This window comes from Bubalus bubalis, chromosome 17 (genome assembly GCF_019923935.1).
Source record: "Bubalus bubalis isolate 160015118507 breed Murrah chromosome 17, NDDB_SH_1, whole genome shotgun sequence".
In the NCBI taxonomy this organism is placed as follows: domain Eukaryota; kingdom Metazoa; phylum Chordata; class Mammalia; order Artiodactyla; family Bovidae; genus Bubalus; species Bubalus bubalis.
Genome location: NC_059173.1, coordinates 18,981,725 through 19,005,605, shown reverse-complemented (window position 1 = coordinate 19,005,605; position 23,881 = coordinate 18,981,725). Strand labels below are relative to the sequence as shown.

At 49.0% G+C, this 23,881-nt stretch overlaps 1 protein-coding gene across 10 annotated transcripts in view; it reads left to right on the top strand.

Annotated features, from left to right (window-relative positions):
- The window catches only part of KDM2B (lysine demethylase 2B), a 119,398-nt gene that overhangs the window by 14,771 nt on the left and 80,746 nt on the right, over window positions 1-23,881 (top strand). For 9 of the 10 annotated variants that reach the window (XM_045163095.1, XM_045163092.1, XM_045163091.1 and 6 more), the window contains exons 5-7: window positions 9,647-9,825; window positions 10,024-10,130; window positions 23,458-23,551. In XM_045163095.1, the coding sequence (XP_045019030.1) occupies window positions 9,647-9,825; window positions 10,024-10,130; window positions 23,458-23,551 (380 nt within the window). Of the gene's footprint in view, window positions 1-9,646; window positions 9,826-10,023; window positions 10,131-20,761; window positions 20,781-23,457; window positions 23,552-23,881 lie in introns of those variants that run through there. The other variant, XM_045163097.1, reaches the window with a different exon arrangement.

Sequence of the window (23,881 nt, the reverse complement as noted above, 5' to 3'; positions counted from 1 at the left end):
AGCACCGAGTCCTAACTGCTGGACTGCCAGGAAATTCCCAACTAATCATTAATTTTTTAACTTGAAGTAAAGTTGACTTAAAATATTGTATTAGTTTCATGTATATAGCAAAGTGTTTCATATACATATCTTTTCACATTATTTTCCATTTATAGGTTATTAGAAGATATTGGATATAGTTTTCTCTGTTATGCAGTAAATCCTTTTTGCTTACTATTTTATGTATAGTAGTTTATTAATCGAATACTCCTAATTTATCCCTCCACCTTTCCTAGAAGTTAAAAATTTTTTTTGTTTATTATTTATTTTATTTAATTTATTTATTTTTCGCTGTACTGGGTCTTCATTGCTGTGCACAGACTTTCTCTACTTGTGGTGAGCAGGGACTGTTCTCTAGTTTTGGTTCTTGAGATTTTCATTCGGTGGCTTCTCTTGTTGCAAAGCACAGGATCTAGGGTATGTGTAGACCTTTTTAAAGTTGGTTTAAAAGCATAGACTTTAGGGATTTCCCTGGTGGTCCAGTGGTTAGGACTCCTTGCTTCCACTGCCTGGGACCCGTGTTCAATTCCTTGTCAGGGAACTAAGACCCTACAGGCTGTGTGGTGTGGTCAAAAAATAAATAAATAAATAAATAATAACAGTAAAATAAAAATTGAAAATATTTAAAATCCTGGACGACTTTTTAGAATTCTTGTAGTCTTGCTTTCCCATTTCACAGGAGGGAAAAACTGAAACCTGGAGAGAAGTTACTTGCAAGTTGCCCAAGCAGATGGCACATCAGATTCAAATGTAGGTTTGAATGTCAGCAATTGGGAAATGATGGTTGTAACAGAACCCAAGAGGAAACATTGATTCAGGTTAGGGTGTAGATGAGTTCAGTTCTGGCCACATTGAATTCGAGCTCAGGAGTGACATTAAGGCTGGACAGACAGGTAGGGCTGGCAGGACAGATAGAAGTGCCAGGAGCGGGGAGGGTGCATGAGGCCAGGAGTGCTGAGGATCCCAAGTGAGGAGGGTTCCAGAGGGGTTCAGTTATGTTCTCAGGTATGTTTTCTTTCCAAGAGAAACACCCACCTCATTGATTTGTTCTGTTTCCATTTCCCCTAAAATCAAAATCATTTTTTTTTTGGCTCCACTGCATGGCATGTGGGGTCTTAGTTCCCCACCTGGGGATCAAACCCAGGCCCCCTGCAGTGGAAGCACAGAGTCCCAACCACTGGATAGCCAGGGGACGTCCCTAAAATCAAACTCTTGATGCTGCTAGGGGCCTAGGGAAACTGTGTTTGCTTCTGCTCACTGTCTGCATTAACTGTTGTTCACTGAGACTTTGTTATAAGCCAAGGATCTTTACTATAGCTTTTTGTCTGATCACACGAAATCCTATTTATTACTACCCCCATTTTATAGATGGCAAAACTGAGGCTCAGAGTGACTTGTCCACAGTCAAATAGCTGGAGTGTGGAAGAGCTGAGCTTTGTGCCCATATTTGTCTGACCGCAGAGCTGTCCTGTTAATTTCTGCATGGTACTCGGTGTCTTCTCATCCTGAATTCTTTGTTGTTGTTGGCTGGGTGTCTTTTGGATTTTCTTGCCTGATTGGTTTCAACTCTGGTTTGTTAGTCTGTTTGGTATCTTCTTATGCCCCTCTCTCTGAGGGTCAGAGTGTTTTTAAAAAATACTTATTTTTATTTATTTGGCTGCTCCGAGTCTTAGTTGTGGCATGTAGGATCTAGTTCCCTGACCAAGGATGGAAACTGGGCCCCCTGTGTTGGAATCGTAGAGTCTTAGCCACTGGACCACCAGCAAAGTCCCAAGGCTCAGAGTCCTGGGCCCAGGGCACAGAAGACAAGCTGGCACGGGATCTGTCTTGGGAATCATCTTAAAAGGTGCAAAGGTGAGGAAGTCAGAAGATATTGGTGCTTAGGGAAAGCCTGTGGACCTTTGAGAGCATCCTCTTATTTCACAAAGAGGAAAACTGATCCGGTTTCCCAAGTTGTGCAATGATTCAGCCCTGGGCTCTCTCTTTCCTGTACCCTTGCATCTTCAATTTGGGACAGCATCCTTACTAGAACCCCTGCTTTTAGGCTTAAAAAGTGCTTCCAGTAATTTTGTTGGGCCACTAGGTAGGTCCTATTATCCCACTTTGCAGGTGAGGCAACTGAAGCCAGAGAGGGTCAGGGATTTACTTAAGGCCTCACTGCTGGGAAACAGAGGAGCAGGATTTGAACAATGACTGGTGCTCTTGCTAATAAACACTGCCTTGTGAGATGGATGAGGGAATACTCCCAAGGAGCAGAATAACAAACCAGAAACTTGAGGATGATAGAGAAGGTTCCAGAACTATGATGCAAGACACTTGCATGTACTCTCTGAAGAGTGGGCTCAGGGGGAGTTGGGGTCAGTGCCCGTGCCTGCTTTACATTAGCCTTCAAGGTGACTTTCCACAGCTTACTCCCAGCTCCGAGCCCATGGCTCTTGGAACTGACTGATGGAGCCTTCATAGCAAGGGCCATAGGGCCACGGATTAATTTCTGCAGCTGGAATTTGTTGGATGTGGGTGAAGCCTGTAATCTCAGAGAACCAGTGAGACTGGGAGGGAGGAGGAGGGAGGAGGGAGCAAGGAGAGAGAGAAGCAGAGGGGTTGCTGAGCTGTTGGCCTACTTAGGAACTCCAGCACCATGCCGACATGGAAAATTTCTCCTGTAACCCCTTGGCCTCAGGGGCCTGGGTTCTAGTGCTGTGGATCCCTTGCAGGCTCCAAAAGGCACCTTGTCCCTGTTACCCGCTCCCGCGGGGTGCTCCGCAGAGCTTGGACTGCCACATTCCCTTCTCAGCACTGAGCTGTGCCACTTGCCTCCTCCCCAGGGCTCAGCTTCCAGCTCGGAGACCTGGCACTTAGGTCCAGCTCCCCTTTGCCACCAGTGGCAGACCAGCCTGGGAACCTGAGAAGACGGAGTCCAGGCGCTTAATCTCCCAGCTCAGACTGGAAGGGACTGGCAGGCCTCAAGTGTCCCCAGTGACCCCTCGGGCAAGCCTCTCCATCTCTTCCCTCTTCCTCCTACTCCCCTTAGTTCACATTAAAAAAATTTTTTTTTAATTTATTTTTGGCTGTGTCAGGTCTTAGCTGTGGTGCACGTATCACCCATTGCAGGCTTGGGGTTCTTTCTAGTTGTGGTTGAAGGGCTTAGCTGCCCCAAGACATGTGGGATCTTAGTTCCCCGACCAGGGATCTAACCCGAATCCTCCACATAGAAAGGCGGACTCTTAACTACTGGGCCACCAGGGAAGTCCCTCAGTTAACATTTAAGGGATATGATCTAAGAACTAGGCTAGGATGGGGAGGGAGGTTCAAGAGGGAGGGGATATAGGTTTACCTGTGGTTGATTCATGTTGATGTATGGCAGAAACCAATGCAATATTGTAAAGCAATTATCCATTAATTAAGAATAAATAAACTTAATTAAGAAAAAAAAAAAAGAACTAGACTAGAGAATTCCCGGGAGGTCTGGGGGTTAAGATTCTGCCCTTTCACTGTAGGGGTCACGGGTTTGATCCCTGGTCAGGGAATTAAGATCCCACATGCTATGCGGTATAGCCAAAAAATAAAAATTAAAAATAAAAGAGAAGAATTTAAAATGGGCACCACCAACAAAAAAACTAGGCTAAAAATCAGTGTGTCAGCCCTGGAAGAGGACCTAAAAATGACCTAACTCAGTGGTTTTCAAAGGAAAATCCCTGGAATCCAGTTCTGAATTCTGAGTGCCTTCTCCCTACCCACTTCAGCCTGAGCTGCTTGTTTTTATTTATGTAGTTGGCTCTCGTCAAAGCATCTGTTTGAAGGAAGAATTTTGTGGCACTGAAAAAAATATAAAAATCAACTTCTTCCTGTCTTTACATATGAGGCAACTGAGGTCTAGAGGAGGGGCATTTGGCTCTGCAGGTAGTCACAGAGGTGGTGGTGTCTATGAAGCCAGAACCCAGGGCACACAGATCCAAAGGGCATGGCTCTGTTTCTTCCCCAGGAGAATGGCAGCTTCCACAGCATCCTGGCTTTTACCCCACTCCTCTTGGGATGGCTTCTGCACATTCTGTAAGAGGATGTGGACACCCCACTGGTTTTGCATTTTCAAGTACTGTTTGGTGCCCTTGAGCTTCTCTGCCAATTCTGGGAAAGGTGGGCCATGCCCCCCTGAGCCACGCCCTGGCATATCATTGTGGTCGAAATAGAATCCCAGAGAGAGGAAGGTATAGGAGGCCTGCAGATGCATGTTCCCCAGCTGGTGGACAGCACCCTCCACTGTGGTAGAATAATTCTGACGAATCTGAGAGCTCATGATTGATGGGTATAAAGAGCTAAGATAAAAAAAATGCTGTTGGCTGGGACTTCCCTGGTGGTCCAGTCGTTAAGACTTTGCTTCCACGACAGGGGGTGCACGTTTAATCCCTGGTCAGGGAACTAAGATCCTACATGTCACCTAATGCAGTCCACCCTCCCCCCAATTAAATATACTCAATAATCCATTTTTTAAAAATGTTGTTGGCTGGTCCTGGAGATCAGGGGTAGTTGAGTGGCTGGTTCCTAAGGTGTAACTGGAAAAAAGGTTGGAGGGTGGTGGGAGGCTGGAAGAAGGGGTGTTCCTGGGTTTTTTCCATCCCAACACTGTTGAAGCAGAAGACAAGTCTGCAGGGCCACGGAGTGCTCTCTCACACCTAGTCTTTTAAAAACTAGGAACCTTAATTACTAAGGAATTTTTTTGTTTGTTTTTTAAAAGCTAAAAGTTTTTAAAATTCCTTAAAATGAGTAAATATCCATATCCTTTGTTCAAATTTCCAGTTGTTTCCTATATGGCACAAATGTTACTTTCTTTTTTAAACAGTTGTATGAGTCAGAATGTAAATAAGGGTTTTGCATTGTGATTGGTTGAGGTATCTTTTAACTCTTTTATAATCTCTGGGCTCTTCCTCGATCTCTTTCTAATCTGAAGAAGTTGGATTGTTTGAGCTATAGAATTTTTCATTACTTGGACTCAGCCTTGGAGTAGCTTTTCTGTGGGCGTCCCTGGTAACTCAGCTGGTAAAGAATCCACCTGCAATGCAGGAGACCCCGTTTCGATTCCTGGTCGGGAAGAACCTCTGGAGAAGGGATAAGCTACCCACTCCAGTGTTCTTGGGCTTCGCTGGTGGCTCAGAGGACGGGGAGACCTGGGTTCGATCCCTGGATTGGGAAGATCTCCTGGAGGAGGGGATGGCAACCCACTCCAGTATTCTTGCCTGGAGAATCCCCACGGACAGAGGAATTTCTGTAAATTGGCAGTTGGCCGAATTAATAGATGCTTGATCAGACTCAGAGCCTGTCTCGCTCATTCGTAATTAGTTCATTCATTTTTTTTGCTTCATAGATCAGTCAGGAGGGGCATGTTAGTTCTTGCTTCTCCCTCTCTCCTCCATCTCTCTTCCTGCTGTTAGCATCTATTGACGTCTATCTCCGTCATCTTATATTATTTTATTTTAGCGGTGCTGTAGCGCTTGCCTGACCTTAGTTCCCCAACCAGGAATCACCCCCGACCCATGCAATGGAACCCTGGGGCTCCTCCATTGGACCACCAGTAGTCTTCTTTTGCCCTTTATTGTCTGGAATACATCTATGGAGAAAAACTTACCCTCCTCTGCAGCTTGCTTGGAGCTGGCCCTTATCTCAGCTGTGTCAGACTCCTAAGCTTATCGTCACTTCACTCAGTATCCTTTCGCCTCCCCAGGACGTGTTCTGAGGTTCCTGCATCTCTCATCCCCGCCTGCGGGCTGGAACGCAGCGGGATTGAATCCGGTTACTGGTACACCCATGTTTCCCTGGGGGTTTATAGAGCCTGGGCATCCAGAAGAACTATCTTTGCTCCTCCCTGTATTCCTACTTCGTCTCCTCCCACCCACCCGCTGCGGCTTGCAGGACACCTGGGGGAGCCGGACGGCGTTCCCTGAACACTGAGGACGCTATTCTTAGAATCGCTCCAGATACAGTCCATTGGCCTCCCACCCTAGGGCCTCTTCCCTCCGGCGACCCTCCGCCCCAGCTGCCCCTCGCGGTTCTAACCACTCTAGAGTCCGGACTTACCTTTTCCGCTGAGGGTGGGGCAGATCGAGGTGGGTCAACAGGGGACCTGCACCTGGGAAGGATCAGAGTGGAGTGAGGATGCACAGGAAGCCCTGGGGATTGTGTTGGGGAGAGGGGGTTCTGGAAGCCTGGTTTGTTGTTGTTCAGTCACTCAGTCGTGTCTGACTCTTTGTAATCCCATGGACTGCAGCACTCCAGGCTTCCCTGTCCTTCACCGTCTCTAGGAGCTTGCTCAAACTCATGTCCATTGAGTCGGTGATGCCATCCAACCATCTCGTCTACTGCTGTCCCCTTCTTCTCCTGCCATCTATCTCTCCTAGCATCAGGATCTTTTCTAATGAGTCAGTTCTTTTTTTAGGTGGCCAAAGTATTAGAGCTTCAGCTTCAGCATCAGTCCTTCCAATGAATAGTCAGGTTGATTTCCTTTAGGATTGCCTGGTTTGATCTCCTTGCAGTCCAAGGGACTCTCAAGAGTCTTCTCCGGCACCACAGTTCAAAAGCCTGGTTAGTGCTCAAAAACGTAAAAAGCAGGCCTTTCCCATGGGTATCCTTCTTGTTCAGTGATGGTTGTCTGTAGAGGTGGGGCTCTGGACTGCTCAATACTTCTTGATGTTTTTTAGGCTGGGAGGGAGGGGTGTGTGGGGCATTTTGCCCAATGCAAAGAGGGTTACTCTTATCTGCCTCCGGATACCCCCAGGTTGTTTCTTCAGTTCAGCTGTCATTTATATGTGAAGTAATAGGTTAAATGCTGGACAGCAAGAAGAATAACACTCAACATTTGTTTATTTCTTTAGTCACTATTTTCAAAATATTTATTTATTGTTTATTTATTACTGTATTTATTTGGCTGTGTCTGATCTTAGTTGCAGCACGCATCCTTGCTGCACGTGGAATCTTTGGGTGCTGGTGTGTGAACCCTTGGTTGCCATCTGTGGGATCTCAGTTCCCCTACTAGGGATGGAACCCTGGCCTGCTGCAGGGAAAGAGCAGAGCCCTTAACACTGGACCACAAGGGAAGTCTCTATATTTAAAAAAAAAAATGTATTTATTTTTGGCTACACTGGGTCTTTGTTGTTGTGCCCTGGTTTTCTCTAGTATCAATGCTGGGGCTTCTCATTGTGGTGGCTTCCCTTGTTGCAGAACACCAGCTCTACAATACCTGGACTTCAGTAGTTATGGTCCGTGGGCTTAGTTGTTCCCAGGCCTGTGGGATCTTCCTGGACCAGGGACTGAACCCACGTGCCATGCAATTGGCAGGCGGGTTCTTAACTATTGGGCCACCAGAGAAGTCCCTCTGTATTTTTTATGATGTGTGTTTTAAGTGGATGGAAGACTTTTGGAAGAAAACAGATAATTGTAGAAAAATCAACTTTGTTGGTCATTTAGTGTCTGAATGTTTTTGTTTAATAATATCTTTACTGAGTTATAATTCACATACCATACAATTCACCTATTTAAAGTGTACAATTCAATGGTTTGTCGTCTGTCCACAGAGTTTGTGCAATCATCACCACAGTCAATTTTAGAACATTTTCATTACCCCTCATACCTATGACCCCTCTCCATTAGCCATCCTTTTAGACTGACTGGCAGAGATTTAACGGACTGATTTCCCACCACCTCACTTTCTCTACCTGTAATTATATATATTAAAAAAAATTGTTTTTAAATTTTTTATTAGAGTGTAGTTGAGTGGGAAAGATCCCCCTGGAGGAAGATATGGCATCCCATGGACAGAGGGTCCTGGAAGGCTATGGGTCCATTGGGTCACAAAGAGCCGGTCGTGCCTGTAGTGACTGAGCAAGCACATGTAGTTGATTAAAATGTTGTGTTCGCTGCAGGTGTACAGCAGAGCGATTCAGTTGTACATACACAAGCATCTGTTCTTCTTCAAATTCTTCTCCCATTTAGGTTATTACAGAATATTGAGCAGAATTTCTTGTGCTACACAGTAGGTCCTTGTTGTCTATTTTAAATATAGTGGTTCCACCTGTGATTATAAATGCAATTGCCCAATTAGGTAACACTTCTTACTTGCAGGCACTTCTCAGAAGTCTTTCATGTACATTAGCTCATTTAAATCATATGACAACACCATAGGCTGGCTACCAGGTTATAGATGGGGAAACTGCTACTCTGAGATGCTAAGAGGCCTGAGGGCCAGCTGGGATTCAAACCCACAAAGTCTTAGCTTAATGAGTGAAACTCACTCAGTCATGTCCGACTCTTTGGGACCCCATGGCCTGGAGCCTACCAGGCTTCTCTGTCCATAGATTTCTCCAGGCCAGAGATTGGAATGGGTAGCTGTTCCTTTCTCCAGGGGATCTTCCCAACCCAAGGATTAGGGATCAAACCCAAGTCTCCTGCATAGCAGGCGGATTATTTACCATCTGAGCCACCAGGGAAGCTTAACTACCATATATATATAAAATTTATTTTTAATCTTTTTTAATGCATCGAGTCTCTAATGCATCATGTCTTAGTTACAGAATGGGGGATATTCATTGCATCATGCAGGATCTTTCCTTGCAGCACAGATTCTCTAGTTGTCCATGGGCTCAGTAGTTGCCTTGTGGGCTTAGTTGCTCCTTGGCATGTGGGATCTTAGTTCCCCAACCAGGAATTGAACCTGCATCCCTTGCAGTTGCAAGGTGGATTCTTAACCACTGGACTGCCAGGGAGTTCCCCAGCATAACCACTATATTGTACTGATGGGGGAGCTAGCTCCAGGCCTTTAATGCCACTTGCTCCAGCCTGTAGGGCTGTGAGTCCCATCACCTACCTGCCCAGTGAATCCCCTTCCCCAGGGGGCTTTGCGGATGGGACCCTGAGTAAAGTGAGGGAGGAGAGGCAGGGGGAGGCTGGAGGCGGGCCAGAAAGTGGGGAGAGCTTGGTGGGGGGGGGCGGCTGTTCTTTTCCCCTCCCCACTCGAACGGCAGGTTCTCTGCCAGGTGGGCTTTCCAGAAAAGCTCAGCAGAGCCCACCTGTTCCAGGAGCCCTGGTAAGGAAGGAGCCGGCACTATCCAGAGCTTGGCCAGAGTTTCCTGCAAAGTTCAGGGATGCCCCCTGGTGGATTTGCACTCCTGACTCAAAACCAAAGCGCTTCTCCAAGGCTTCCTGGGATCATGGGGCGAGGAGCCGGCCTCTGAAGGCGGGGATCATTTTTCAGCCTTAGCATGTGATCAAGATTCAGTATTGCAGGGGGCAGGGGCCAAGGTTGGGGGTTAAGAACCTTGGTGCTGGCATTAGATGGAATTGGCTTCAAATCCCAGCTCTGCTGCTCAATAACCGAGCTTTTGGGGTAAGTTAGTTGTGGAGGGAAACAGATCGATTGAGGAGGGATTCTTTTAAAGATTGGAGAGTGATTCAGTGAGGAACACCGATGGGAAGACGTCATTGAGCAGACAAGGTGTAGGGTTGTAGGATGAGGCATATTCTGGATGCTGGGTTAGGGGCAGGTTTTGTTTTGCGGGGCCTCCCACGTAGGATCTGGAGCTCTAGCTGGCTGGAGCCACCAGCCTGTGGATTCTGTCCCCAGGTAGCCGACGGCTGGTGGACGTGATGGACGTGAACACCCAGAAAGGCACGGAGATGAGCATGTCCCAGTTCGTACGGTACTACGAGACGCCCGAGGCCCAGCGGGACAAGCTGTACAACGTCATCAGCCTTGAGTTCAGCCACACCAAGCTGGAGCACTTGGTCAAGCGTCCCACCGTGGTAGGTCCCCAGCTGTGGTTCCCCTCCCCAGTCCCTTCCCCCTCCTCTCCTTGCCTGAGGCCAGCCTGCACCTGCCCGTCGGGGGAGGGCAGGAGGGATTTGGGAGCATGAGGAGGAGGAGGGTTGAGGCAGTGATGGGGTCCAACTTAAGGGTACATGGGGCCAGGAAGCGCTGATGGTGGCCTGGCTGGATTTCAGGTAGACCTGGTGGACTGGGTGGACAACATGTGGCCTCAGCACTTGAAGGAGAAGCAGACGGAAGCCACGAATGCCATTGCAGAGATGAAGTACCCGAAAGTGAAGAAGTAAGACTGGCTGCCTGGTGGCGGGAGCTGGGAGTGGGTGACTCTCAGCCTTGTAGGGGGTGAGGGCTGGAAATGAACCTGGGCTGAGGCCGCAGCTCTTTGGGGTGCTGCTGGGATGTGATTGTTGGGGGTTCTGAGTGTGGGCAGGTTGGCTCTGCATTCTGCTCTGGGTCTGGATTCTTCATCCAGATGGTTCTTGGGCCTTCCTGCCAGCCCTGCCCAGGGGGATGTGATCTGAAGAGGAGGAGTAATGGAAATCATCTCTCTGTGCATATGTGTGTGTGTGTGTGTGTGCATGTGCGTGCTTGTCAAACATTCTTCTACTCCCTCTAAGTGACAGTGTGTCCTAGAAGTGGATTTTCTAGGGACCCACTGTGGACACTTTGCTTTTGCCGAGGGCTGGATAGGGGTCTGGTATTCTTTTGCTTCCTGTTGCTGAGACCAGGCACCTCTGATGGAGAAGAACCTTCTCTGAATAAAGCCAGGGGCCACTTCCTTACCAGACACTCCTTAGAGGACAGTGTCCTCTAAGGGGGAGGTTGGTGCTGTGCTGGAAAGGTTGGCCACATCTAATTATGAGGACATCACTACAGGCAGGCAAGTCCTGAGACCAATTATTTAACACGGGCAGAGGTGGCTGCGATCACCTCTGTGTTCTAGGATTTGAGTGAAGGACCCTTGGGATGACGAAGTCACCTTGGGGCTCCTGCCATCTCAGGCCCTCTGTTTCTATCTTTAAAATGAGAATGAGATGCTCGCGGGCCAGGCAGTTGCTCTGTGCTTCCTAGAAGAGTTGGCTCTGGTGGCTCTGAATCCATTAGCATCTCTCTGCCGAGCCCTGCTGCCAGGAGTGCCCTCAGGAGCTTAAAGGCTGTGAACTTCTCATTCACTCAGCCCTTCATTCAGTGCATATTGAATGCAAACTCCGTGCCAGGCTTTGTAAGGGAGGCCAGCACGCTGGCCCTGGGCTTCCCAACGTTTTGCTTTCAAGCTCTCTCTCTGTTTAATTACTTCTCAGACATTTTTTCTCCTCTCAAAGCTGATGCTTCTTAATACCCGTTGGATCTGGGCTGCCTTGAAGGGAAAGACTGGGCTCAAGGTGGGGTTGGTAGGAGGGTTTTCAATTCTGTTCTGTTTCGATGCAATTGCAGCAAAATTTATGGAGACCCTGGGACAGGGAAGTAATAGAGAAACAGGTCTAAAAGCCCCTACCTTCTGGAGAGCAACGGGCCATTAACGCGAGTGCAAGGTGCAGCTCTCATCCTGTGTGTGTGTTAGTCATGTCTGACTCTTTGCGACTCCATGGACTGTAGCCTGCCAGGCTCTTTTGTCCATGGAATTGTCCAGGCAAGAATACTGGAGTGGGTTGCCATTCCCTCCTCCAGGGGATCTTCCCAACCCAGGGATCGAACCCAGGTCTCCTGCATTGCAGGCAGTTTCTTTACCATCTGAGCCACCAGGGAAGCCAGCTTTCATCCTAGGCAGAGAGAAACAGGTTCCCAGAAGGGAAATGGGGAAAAGAGGAATCTTTTTTGGCTTCTGGCCTCAGAAAATCCTCTCAGAGGGGATATTTGACATGGGATTTAAAGGACAGAGGAGATGGGAGGGAAGTGGGGAGGGATGGAGGTAGGCAAGTGCCAAGGGCCTTGATGGAATCACAGAGGCGGAGCTTGAGGAACAAGTGTGGGACTCAGATTAGAGGCAGATCCTGGCTGTCTTTGATTGATCGATTGATTGATTCCACCTATATATTGAACAACTGATTGGTGCTGGGCACTGAGAATACAACGGGGAGAAAACCGTGTGAGCTCCCTGCCCTCATGGATCTTATGGTCTGTGCAGGAGACCTATTAATCCAATGATCAGAGAAACAAATGGAAGTTTGCAGTTGTGAGGAGGCCACAAGGCAGAGACCTCTGGTGCTATAGAGCTTGTACCAGGGGATTCATCAGGTCATGGAGGGCAGGGCAAGCCACCTTGAACTGTGGTCTGAAGGGAAGAGGAGTTATTTAAGTGAAGAGACCTTGGAAGAGCTTTTCTGACTGTGTACAGAGCCTGGGGTGGTGGGGAGGGCTGGGAAGAGGGTGGGGCTGAAGGACTTGCCAAAAAGGCCAGTAGGAGTGGAGCAGAGTGAGGGACGGTCAGTGGTGCAGGATGAGGGGTGGGCCAGGCTGACAGGAGTCATGCTGCTGCTGCTGCTAAGTCACTTCAGTCGTGTACGACTCTGTGCAATCCCATAGACGGCAGCCCACCAGGCTCCCCCATCCCTGGGATTCTCCAGGCAAGAACACTGGAGTGGGTTGCCATTTCCTTCTCCAATGCATGAAAGTGAAAAGTGAAAGTGAAGTCGCTCACTCGTGTCCAACTCTTAGTGACCCCACGGACTGCAGCCCACCAGGCTCTTCCATCCATGGGATTTTCCAGGCAAGAGTACTGGAGTGGGGTGCCATTGCCTTCTCCAATTATCCTCCTAAGGAGCTTTTTTTATTTTTAAAGACATTTCCCTTCTAAACACATCTTTCACCTAATTGCCCACCTCCTAAAATTTAATGTCGCCAAGATACTGTGTATCTGTTTATGTATATATATTGTGTACTTTACACATACAAAGAGTAAGATTTTGTTTCACCCCTTGGGAGTGCATCAGCCTGTAGAAGAAGGATGCTCTCGCCTGAGGAGGAACACCAGGCTCACAGGAAGGCCAGGTGAGATTATTATCAGACACGGAGCAGGAGTAAGTCTGTTTCTTCAGTGGGTCTCCTTCCATGAAGAAACTGCATGGTCTCAAGAGAAAATAGTTACAGATACTGATATACAGGGCTCTCTCAATGAAAAAGGTAGCTTATAATTAGTAAGGCCCACTAACAAAACCCAGCCTACAATCCCAGCTTGTAATCATTTTTTAAACATCTAACTGAATAGACAGCCAAGGATCAACAACTATATGAGGAAAGCCTGGAATATTAAAAAAAAAAGGGGCGGGAGGGCTAAAAAACTTCAGAAAAAGAGAACTTATAAATAATATTCATGATACAGGAGATACCTCCTTTTTACTGAGCTTTGCCAATAGCGGTTTTTTGTTATTTTCTTTCTCTTTTTTTTTTACAAATTGAAGTTTTGTGGCAACTCTATGTCAATCAAAGTCTACAGGTTCCATTTTTCCAAGAGCATCTGCTCACTTCATGTCTTTGTCATGTTTTGATAATTCTTATAGTACTACAAATATTTTCATTATTATTTTATTTATTGTAGTGATCTGTGATAAGTGATCTTTGATGTTACCATATGACTTGCTGAAGGCTCAGATGATGGTCAGCGTTTTTTATCATTAAGGCATTTTTTTAATTAAAGAATGTACAATTTTTTGAAGAGAGTCATAAAGCTGGTGTGTGTTCTAAGTCATTTCAGTTGTGTCTGACTCTGTGACCCGATGGGATGTAGCCTACCAGGCTCCTCTGTCCATGGGGTTCTCCAGGCAAGAATACTGGAGTGGATTGCCATGGGGGTCTGTATGTCTCCTAAGAGCAATCAGAAACCTCTTGAATTACAAAAATATATATATATTTTTTGATTACTCGGCATGTGGCATCTTAGTTTCCCAACCAGGGATTGAACCCACCCCCCCTGCATTGGAAGAGCAGAGTCTTAACCATTGGACCACCAGGGAAGTCCCCTGAAACCTTGGAGATTTTAAGCAGAGAGGGATGTGTTCAGATTTGCATTCTGCAAATTCTGCAGCTGCAGTGTGGATTGAAGGAGGTGTGGGGGCAGACTGATAGAGCAGCCATTGCATCATCTACCTGAGGATGGGTAATGGGGCAGGGTTAGGGGAGAGCAGAGCACAAATGGGACATGTATTTAGGAAGGTGAAATAGACAGCCTTGGGTGACAGATTTCAATTAAGTAATGTCTACCTCCCCTGTCTGAGATAGTCAGTGTATTTTTCACTTTATTGAAAGATTCCTTTAAATAGGAAGCTCTGTTAATACACTGAGAGTTCTATCTAATTACAAAAAAAAGAGTCACCCACAATTTTCTAGAACCACATGTCTTGGACATATTGGTTGGATCATGTGGCAAATAAATTTACAAACCCTGTCAGTGGCCTAGAACTGGTTATAGGATTTGAAGCTTGTTAGGAAGGAAATTGTCGCCTTGGAAGTAGTACGTTTGTTCGGCTGAAACAAATGCTAATTTCAGTTAATAAACAAGGTAAAAATCCCATGATGATGAAGTCCTCTGGGATCATAGAATTGTTCTTTGGAATGTAATTAAAACGACACGTTCTAGAAACCAGAGTTTTCATGCTGGAGGTGCCTGGAGAGTGGAAACAGGAAGGGTCACCTGAACCGAGGGTTTCCAGCGGGCGAGAGGAGGGTTACCAACCCATGCCTGCTTCCTCCCTGGTTCCAGGGTTTATGCCCTTTGATCATGGTGAGGAGGTAAGGAATTTTAATGGATTTTTGTTCAGGAATTTCAGGCAAGGAAGGGGTGGAGACAGTTGTCAAGGGGGTAGTTGCAACGTTGTGGGAGACAAAATATGTGTAAAGGGTATACTAGTGTGGGAATTCTCCGGTGGTCTAGTGTTTGGGACTTGGTGCTTTCACTACTGTGGCTCCCACTGGATCCCTAGTGGGGGAACTAAGATCCCACAAGCTGCATGGTGCAGCCAAAATATAAATAACTAGTGTATATATATATATATATTTATATATATATATTTATACTAGTTATTAATTACCTCTTGCATTTGCTGTGTATTACATGCAAGACACTAAGTAGTTGGTAGACTGCAGTGAATAAATAAACAGAGTCCCTCTTCTCACAGAGCTTGTATTCTGGCTGGGAGAAGAGACAGGCCAGGATAAATTATATTGTGTGTGTGTGTGTGTGTATGTGTTAGTTGCTCAGTTGTGTCTTACTCTTTGTAACCCCATGGATTGTATGTAGCCTGCCTGGCTCCTGTGTCCATGGAGTTCTCCAGGCAAGAATACTGGAGTGGGTTGCCATTCCCTTCTCCAGGGGATCTTCCGGACCCAGGGATCGAACCTGGGTCTCCTACATTGCAGGCAGATTCTTTACTGTCTGAGCCATTAGGGAAGCTCTAAATTATATTATAATTTACCCTAAATTATTATATTATCCTAAGTTATAATATATATTAGGAAGTGATGTGTCATTAGCAGGATAAAGGGAAAAGGTGATGACAGGGTGGACTGAATATCAGCTGCACTGTCTTATTTCTGCCACGTCCTCCCCACCCCCATCGCTGTCCTGTAGAAACAATTTGTACAGAATTATTTGTCTTGGGAAATTCCTTACCGTTGTACAAACAGTGACAATGACTCGGAAGTATCCCTGTTAGTTGTTTATTGCTACATCACACTTTAAACTTAACAACTTAAAAAATGTATATCTTAGTAGCATCAGCTCACAGCTTCTGAAGGGCAGGTGTGACTCAGGTGGGTAATTATGGCTCAAAGTCTTGCTTACACTTGGGTTAAAACTTAGACCTGGGGGATTCCCTGATGGTCCAGTGGTTAAGCCTCTGCACTTTCACTGCCAAGGGCCTAGGTTCCATCCCAGGTCGGGGAACTAAGATCCCACAAGCCATGGGGTGTGGCAAAAAAAAAACAAACAAAAAACCAGCTTAGGCCTGGGCCTCAATTCTTCACTATGTGGGCCTCTCTGTAAGGCTGCTTGAGTGTCCTCAAGACGTGGCAGCTTCCTTCCCTCCATCAGGAGTGGTTTGAGAGAGAACAGAAGGAAGCTACAGTGACTTTTATAACCTAATTTTGGATGTCACATACTTTTTCGATCATGCTAAGTCCCTTCATTCATTTCCAACTCTTTGTGACTCTATGGACTATAGCCTGTCAGGCTCCTCTGTCCGTGGAATTTTCCAGGCAAGAATGCTGGAGTAGATAGCCATTTCCTCCTCCCGGGTATCTTCCCAACCCAGGAATCGAACCCACGTCTCCTGTGTCTCCTGCATTGGCAGGGGGGTTCTTTATCACCAGTGCCATGTGGAAAGCCTGACATACTATTTACTTCTGCCATATTCTAGTTAGTTAAAAGCAAGTCACTAAATCCAGCCCACGCTCAAGGGAGGGGAATTTGGCTCTGCCTCTGGAAGGGGTAGGGGAGCACTCAGAGACTTTTTGGACGTGTTTTACAACTTCTACAGTAATCTCCTAGGTCTGTGACATGGGCACACGTTTTTCACTTAGGACTGTAGGATATTTTAACGCATTTCAGAAAGAAATGGGCAAGGCGTTTCCCTTCTCACCTGCTCACACTCCAGGCTTGCAGAAATGAGGTTTGCTGGTGTATTGGAGATATACCATGTACCAAAAGAGCTTAGAAGCCCAGCCTAAATGGGATCCCATATAAAGCATACACTTGGCTCCCCACAAATTGAAAATTGACCACATTTTCTTCCCGTGTACTTTCTGGAAGTGGCAGGAAGAACAAGGGAATAATATGAGGGTACAAAGGTGAAACAGGATGAAGACAGGCACTGGGAAGACCAAGTTTTGGGGCTGCCTCTGCTACTCCCTGTACCTATGGCAAGTGTTTCATCTCCTTTTTATTTTTTAAATAAATTATTTATCTATTTGGTTGTCCAGGGTCTGAGCTGTGGCAGGCAGGATTTTTTTTAATTGTGGCGTGTGAACTCATAGTTGTGCCATGTAGAGTCTAGTTCCTTGACCAGGGATTGAACCTGGGCCCCCTGCATTCAGAGCATGGAATCTCAGCCACTGGACCACCAGGGAAGTCTGGATCTTCACTTCCGTCTACAAAACAGGGATCCTGTGATCCCTGCCCTGCCTCCTTGCCATGCTAAAGGGAAGATGGAGCCTACAATGGATGTGAAATGTAGTTGGGATAAAATGTTTTTGTCCATGTGGTCTCATGTATAGAGACACAGAGGCTGCAGCTGCCATTGGAATCCTGGCATCCACTGCTTTCTAATCTACCCTCCCTCATATTTACATAAGGCATCTCTACAACCCATATTTACCTTCTCACTCTCATCAGTCATGTTTGCTGGCATCGTAAATGATTTCCCCTGTGTAATATTATCACACAGAGAAATTGACATGGAGAGGCTGCTGATGTCACACATGGGCCATGCCCTGGACCCAGGCCTCTGGATTCCTGGGTTTTCCCTTGTACCTCAAAAAGAAGAGCAAAGAAAACTGTCCTTTCCTGTAGTGCCATGTATGGACCCAGGTGCTGTGTTTTATACTTAGCACACAAATCTCAAAAATATAGGAAGCAGGTTACTTTTGTTGTTGTCCAGTCGCTAAGTTGTATGGGACTATTTGCAACCCTGTGAACTGCAGCACACTGGATTTTGCTCAAACTCATGTCCATTGAGTCGGTGATGCCATCCAACCATCTCATCCTCTGTTGCCCTCTTCTGGCCTCAGTCTTTCCCAGCACAGGGTCTTTTCCAATGAGTTGGCTCTTTGCATCAGGTGGCCAAAGTATTGGAGCTTCAGCATCAGTCCTTCCGGTGAATAGTCAGGGTTGATTTCCTTTAGGATTGACTGGTTTGATCTCCTTGCAGTCCACGGGACTCTCAAGAGTCTTCTCCATTACTACAATTCGAAAGCATCAATTCTTTGGCCCTCAGCCTTCTTTATGGTCCAGCTGTCACATCCGTAACAGATAAATGGAAGCTGAAATTCACAGTCGTTCAATGCACTATGGATGTAGCAGCTGAGCGTAAGTCAGTAGGAGCTGCTTCTGGATAACCAGAGAGGCAACGTTTAAAAAAAAAAAAAACCTTAAAAAAAAAAACAGTGCTGGCCAAACCAAATCAATTCAGGGCCTGGTTTGATCTGTGAGGGCCATGAGTTAGAGGGCCCTGAGTACTTTAACAAATGGGATGCTGAGTTCCAGAGGCAGGGAATGATTTGGTCCAGTTCACATAGCTGATTAGAATAATTATAGGGCTGTTGCTGGGTGCTGCATTTACACGGATGAATCTGGTATGGTCCCTCCTCTCAAGAAGCTGAGGCGTTTGTGACTTTAAAAGTGATATGGGGAAGTTCCCTGGTGGCCTAGTGGTTAGGATTGGGTGCTTTCCCTGCGAAGGCCTCGGTTCAATCTCTGGTCAGGGAACCATCCTGTATGCTGGTGATGCGGCCAAAATACAAAATTAAAAAAAAAAGAAAGGTAATATGTCTCCCATGTGGACAGCTTGATCCTGTTGTCAGGGCCTTCTCCTCTCTTAGATCATTTAACTCAATGACTGGTGTTCTGATTCAAGGTGTGGGATAATCATTGTCATGACTGTCTTTTCTTTTAAATAGGCAAAGTATTCATAAGGTAAAAAATTCAACCCTTTCTAGGGTGTTTACAGTTTAACTTCACAGCAGGCCATCAGGGAGGTTCCAATGCATGAGCCATCCTGTAAATGACAACAGAAAGCAGCACCCTGGGACAGGGGATTGACCACCTTGAAATGGCTCAGTGTTCACTTCCCTAAAATGGGGATTATTGGGTTGTTTTGAGGGTAAAATGTTATCATACCAGTAAACAGCTATTATTATGAGCAGCTGATAATTGGAACCTATTCATTAAGAATGGTTGGTAGCCTGGGGAATGGGACTTGGCTAAAGAAAGAAGTTTGATTTCTGTCCCTGAAGCCAGCATACCACCATCTCCTGCCCTTTTTGTAGTTTGGGAGGAGGGCGGGAAGGGCGGGATGAAAAGTGGACTGTTGTCCTGATGAGCCTGCCTGGGATGGAGGGGACTTCTGATTTGAGCTGGACTAACTCTTTAGGGGTTCCCTGGTGGCTCAGTGATTTAAAAAATCCACCTGCAGGAGACTCCATTCTGGTATTCTTGCCTGGGAAATCCCATGGACAGAGGAACCTGGCTGTCTACAGCCCACGGGGTCACAAAAAAAAAAAAGATTTAGTGACTAAACAACAGTTCCTTCAGTTAGTGTCTGAGATTTGGCTGTAACCTGCAGACTCTGCTGTTTGTGAGTCTTGGGATTTACCAGGGAGATGTGGGGAGAATGGCTGAGAATCTCTGAGATAGGCTGTTTGGATAAGTACCTCACTTCAAGGGTAGTGATCAGGGTGAGCCTCTCTGCTTTCTCACCTGTAAAATGGATACAATCCTGGGAATGACCTTACAGGGTTGTTGTGAAGGTTGGATTCATCATCAAAGTGTCTATCAGTGAATTTCTACAGGAGTTCTATGATGTGGCGTTACCGAGCTACTAAGGGAGCAGATAAGGGACAGGGCTGCAAGAGCATCTTAGATTGCAAATGAACTTCAGGTCACCTCCCTGCCCTCAGGACAAGTATCCTGCTGAGAGAGGGGAAGTGGTTGTCCAAGGTCATACTGGCAGTGTGTTTTAAGGCCAGAGCAGCATCCCTGGTCCCTGGGCTGCCACACCCGGGATCTGACAAGCCCTCCACCTGCTGGCACTGGCCCTTCCTATAGCTTTGCCCCGATGGGTGCATTTCAGGAAGCTAGTTTTGCTGGGTCGTCGCCTTCAACAGCAGGATAGCATCCATACTCCCTGAAAACGTGTGTGCGGGAGTCCCCGGGCGCTTGCCAGTAGAACAGAGGTGGGGAGAGCTATCCTGGTGCCCCCACCCAGCCCGGGTGAGGGGGCGGCCGTGGGCGGCGGCGGCGTCCCCTGGCGCTGGTCTGGCGCGCTTCCTTGTCACCGCCGCGGCCTCCCTCCGCCTCCCTGGCGGCCGCCGTGCCGCGCGGGTGTTCAGTTTCAGCGCGGGGATGAGTGCAGGCTGCGCCCAGCTCCCCGAGAAAGGAAGGAAGCCAGCAAGCGAGGGCTCCGCGGTCCTCGACCGGGGCCTGGCAGCACCGTGGAGGGTGCTCGGCTCTGGTCGCGGGGGCCGGGCGAGCGTCCAGCTTCCGCCGCCCAAGGGGACACCCGGGAGCCGCACCGCCGAGGGTAACCGCGGGCGGGGCTGGGCGGGCGTCCCTGCGCGGCGCCCTGCGGACCCCGGGCTGCCCGGGAGCCCCCACTCCTTCGGGGCGCGCTGGGGCGGGGTGTGGGTCGCCTCCCGCCCACGGGCTGAACGGCCGGCGTCGCGGAGCGGCTCTTTGTGTCTCCCGGGGCTGCGTGTAAGTGTGTAGTGTGTGTGCACGCGTGCGCGCGCTCATCGCCTCCAGCCCCATCACCCGGTGCCAGCTTTCCAGGCACCCCCCCCTCCCCCGCGCACCAGACCTTTGCCCGAGGGGACGCCCCCTGGGCTGCCGGGGGAGTTTCGCCAAGTTGGAGGGAAAAGGGCGGGGTGGGGTTGCCCCGCCTCCCCAGATGCCAGGCAGCGCCCCAAAGTTAGTGCTGCAGGTGCAGCGCCCCCACCTTCCAGGCTCCTCCCCAACCAGCCCGAGCCTTGGGAGGCGGGAGCCCCCCCAAAGGCTTGGGGGCGCCTGATATTCAGCCGCCAACTTGGAAGGTGTCCTGCACAGAAAACCACCCGCGCCGGTGCGGGGGTGGGGGAGGGGGGGGCGCGGCTTTCCGGGCAGGGGGCGGCCTCCGCCCAGGAGGAACCAAGGCTGGCTGGCCGGCCGCCGCGAGAGCTTAGCGGCCGTGGCACCGAGCCGGGGTGCCCATGTGACTGCGGTGTGCTTTGGAAGAGGAAGCTGTTAGAGGTCAGTGCAAAGGCGTCACGCCAGAGAGAGCCAGAAGCCGGAGTGAGGGGGGAGACGTGGGACGAGCACGGCGGGGCGAAGGCTGCAGCCACCGGGACCGAAGCAGCCCTCTCCCAGCTCCCCTGGCTGCCCTAAAGCATGCAATTGCCCGTCAGGAGGGACCGGTCGGTCCCGGACGCCTGGAAATGAGGGACCTGGGAGGAGGGACCTCTCCAGGAGAGGCTGGTCTGGAAGTGGCTCCCCGGAGCTCCGAGGGGCCTCAGAGGATGCTGGAGGGTGACTGGGAGGGCAGAACAGACACCAGCTCAACTTGGAGAACTTTCCCTTGCACGCAGCAGCCGCAGCTTGAAGGGATTCCCTTTCCACACTTGCCAGGGAGGTTGGGGCTGAGGCTGGAGATGGGCAGGTTGAGGTGGGTGACCTGTTTGACCAGGCAGGCTTGGGTCTGGGGCCCAAGAGCCAAAACTGCTCTCTTTTCTGCTTTGGGCACCGGGGAGAGTGTCCAGCTGCAGGCCAAAGGAAGCATCTCGCCTTGCTCCATCCCACGAACACTTAAATTGTTTTTCCTAGACTGTGTTCTGCCAGGGGCCTGGAGGAGGTGGAAATCAAGGTTAGATTAAAAAAAGAAAAGAAGAGATGGTTTTAGGAAAATGAGGACTAATATTTTGAAGTGGTGCTTAGAGAGAAGAGGCCGGTGTGGTCCATGGGGGTGGGGGTGGGGTGGGGGCTTCAGCACCCCCCTGCCCCTTGAGTTCCTTGGAGAGATGAGAAACACCCAGGCCTTCGGCTAAGGACCTGGCTGGGTGGGCAGGGAGGAGGCAGCGGGGTGTGGAGCCGGAGCCGGAGCTGGAGCTAGGACTTTAACAGCCTCAGCGCCAGCACCGCAGCCCGCGCCTGTCTTCGTGACTGGGCTGCGTCCTGCGCTGTCAACTACACCCCTCCGATGGGGTTGCTAGGCAGCGGGGCTCTGATGTGCGGGAAGGCCTTCTGATTTGTCAGCCTCCTGCAGACACATGGTTAAGGCTCCTTCCAGCCTATCCAGAGGAGGGACGCGGGCACGCAGCCTGCATACTGCCGACAGCCCCGGGTCCACCTGAATGTGAGGTGCAAAAGGCAACCAGAGGGAGGGGCCACCTGGAACCCTCCAGCTTCCTAACCAGCTCTGCCCCACGCCCCCCTCCTCCCCTCCACCCCACTATCTCCTCTTAAGCTGCAGGTTCCTCCCTGCCCGTCCCCGCCCCATTCCTCCCCTCTTCCCCAAAACCGTGGAAAAGCAAAGTGCAGCGGGGAAAAGAGGTCAGTGGGGTAAGCATGTGTGTGCGGGCCTCTGGAGGCGCTAGGGTGTGTGAGCATGAGCCCTGGGGGACTGCCCCCAGCAGTGGCTCTTGTGGGAAGGGATAGGTGGGAGGGAGGGGGCCCTGGCACCGCCATCTGCCAGGCCCAGACCTGGAAGCCTGTCCGTCCCCCTCCTGAGCTCTGCCTAGCCCTAGGAGGGCAGCAAGTGGAGGGAGGAGGGAGGAGACGGCTGAGTAAGGAAGGATGGGTTTTCTGGCAGTTGCAGGAGCTTAGAGGCAGAGCTGCTGGCAGGTTTCTTCTTCCAAATGCACTCCCTCTGTCCCAGCCTCTAAGGGCCAAGCTCTCCTTCCCTCTTTCCCTCCCTCTTTGCCTCTCCACCATCCCACCCCTAGTGGCTTTACCACTTGACTTTGTTTTAGCAGCTTTTTTTGAGATGTACTTCACACACCATTCATCCATTTAAAGTGTACAATTCAGTGTTTCTTAGAATGTTTACGGAGTCATGCAACCACCATCAATTTTGGAACATTTTTGTCACCCCACAACAAAACCCTGTACCCACTAGCTGTCACTCTCCATTTCCTCCCCCAACCTCCTTCAGCCTCTGGCCACCACTGTCCTGCTGTCTGTCTCGAGATTTGCCTACTCTGGACATTCCATACATGGAATCGAACACTGTGGTCTTTTACGGCTGATACCCTTGTACTTGTAGCTGCATTGCTTACTTTGCAATCAATTGCAGTTTGTCTTGCCATTTAACTTTTTCAGGGCTGTGTTCCAGTAAGAGTGTTTCATCCTTCAGGTCAGGGGTCTATGCTTTTCTCTAAGTGCCATGCCTAGCTCTGGACTGGACCACTGCTTGGCTCTCAGTCAATGATTGTTGAATGAAGGAGGAAATGAATGGGGACTAGTAATTGGCAAGCAATGCAGGTGGTTTACAACTGAATTCCAGGGGGCCCAGCTGCTGCACAGGGGCCTGGCAGCTTGGGAGAACAGCAGGTACAGGAGCTGGAAGGAGTAGAAAGGAAGCTTCTTGCTTGCGTAGGAGGTGTGGGGGTGGGACAAGAGTAGAAACTGTCTGCAAGGAAGAAACGAAGTGGCCTGTGGGTTGCCAGTTCTTTCTCTGGCGGGAACCTGAGAACAAAGATGCCTCCCCCAGCCTTGGGGGCAGATAGCCAATGCTTGAGATTCATCACGTGATCACAGGGGCTTCCCCCATGGGGAACTCCAATTAGATTTGGGTTTTTTAAAAAAAGAAAATTCCCCAACGTCAGCGTTTATCAAAGGGCAGCAGCAGGTCAAGCATCTCTGAAGCTCTTTGCTCACCTCCTGTGATTCAGGCACTGAATTGTTTTTTCTGTTTATCGCTCCTGTGCTGCAGGTACTGTCTAATGAGTGTGAAGGGTTGTTTCACTGACTTCCACATCGACTTTGGAGGTACTTCCGTTTGGTACCATGTTTTCCGGGGTGGGAAGGTAAGTTGAGTTGAGTCTCTTCAAATCTCTGTGCATCCCTGACTGTGCATGGAGGGGCTCTCACCTTTCTCCTTCCACCCACCTTCCTCAGCAAGCCCCCACCCTGTGAGTACTTTGAGGGCCACTTGGTACCCTGGGGCCACCTCCTCACTGTCTTTTTCTGGAGGGAAAGATCAAGGTCAACTCTTTTGCATCACTTCTGGTCACCCATTCACCCCTGTTCACCCAATCCATCAATGTCCTAAGCATCTTAGGCCCGATTGGGAGCATGAATGCTTCAGTCCTGTCTGACTCTTTGTGACCTCATGGACTATAGCCTGCCAAGGCTCC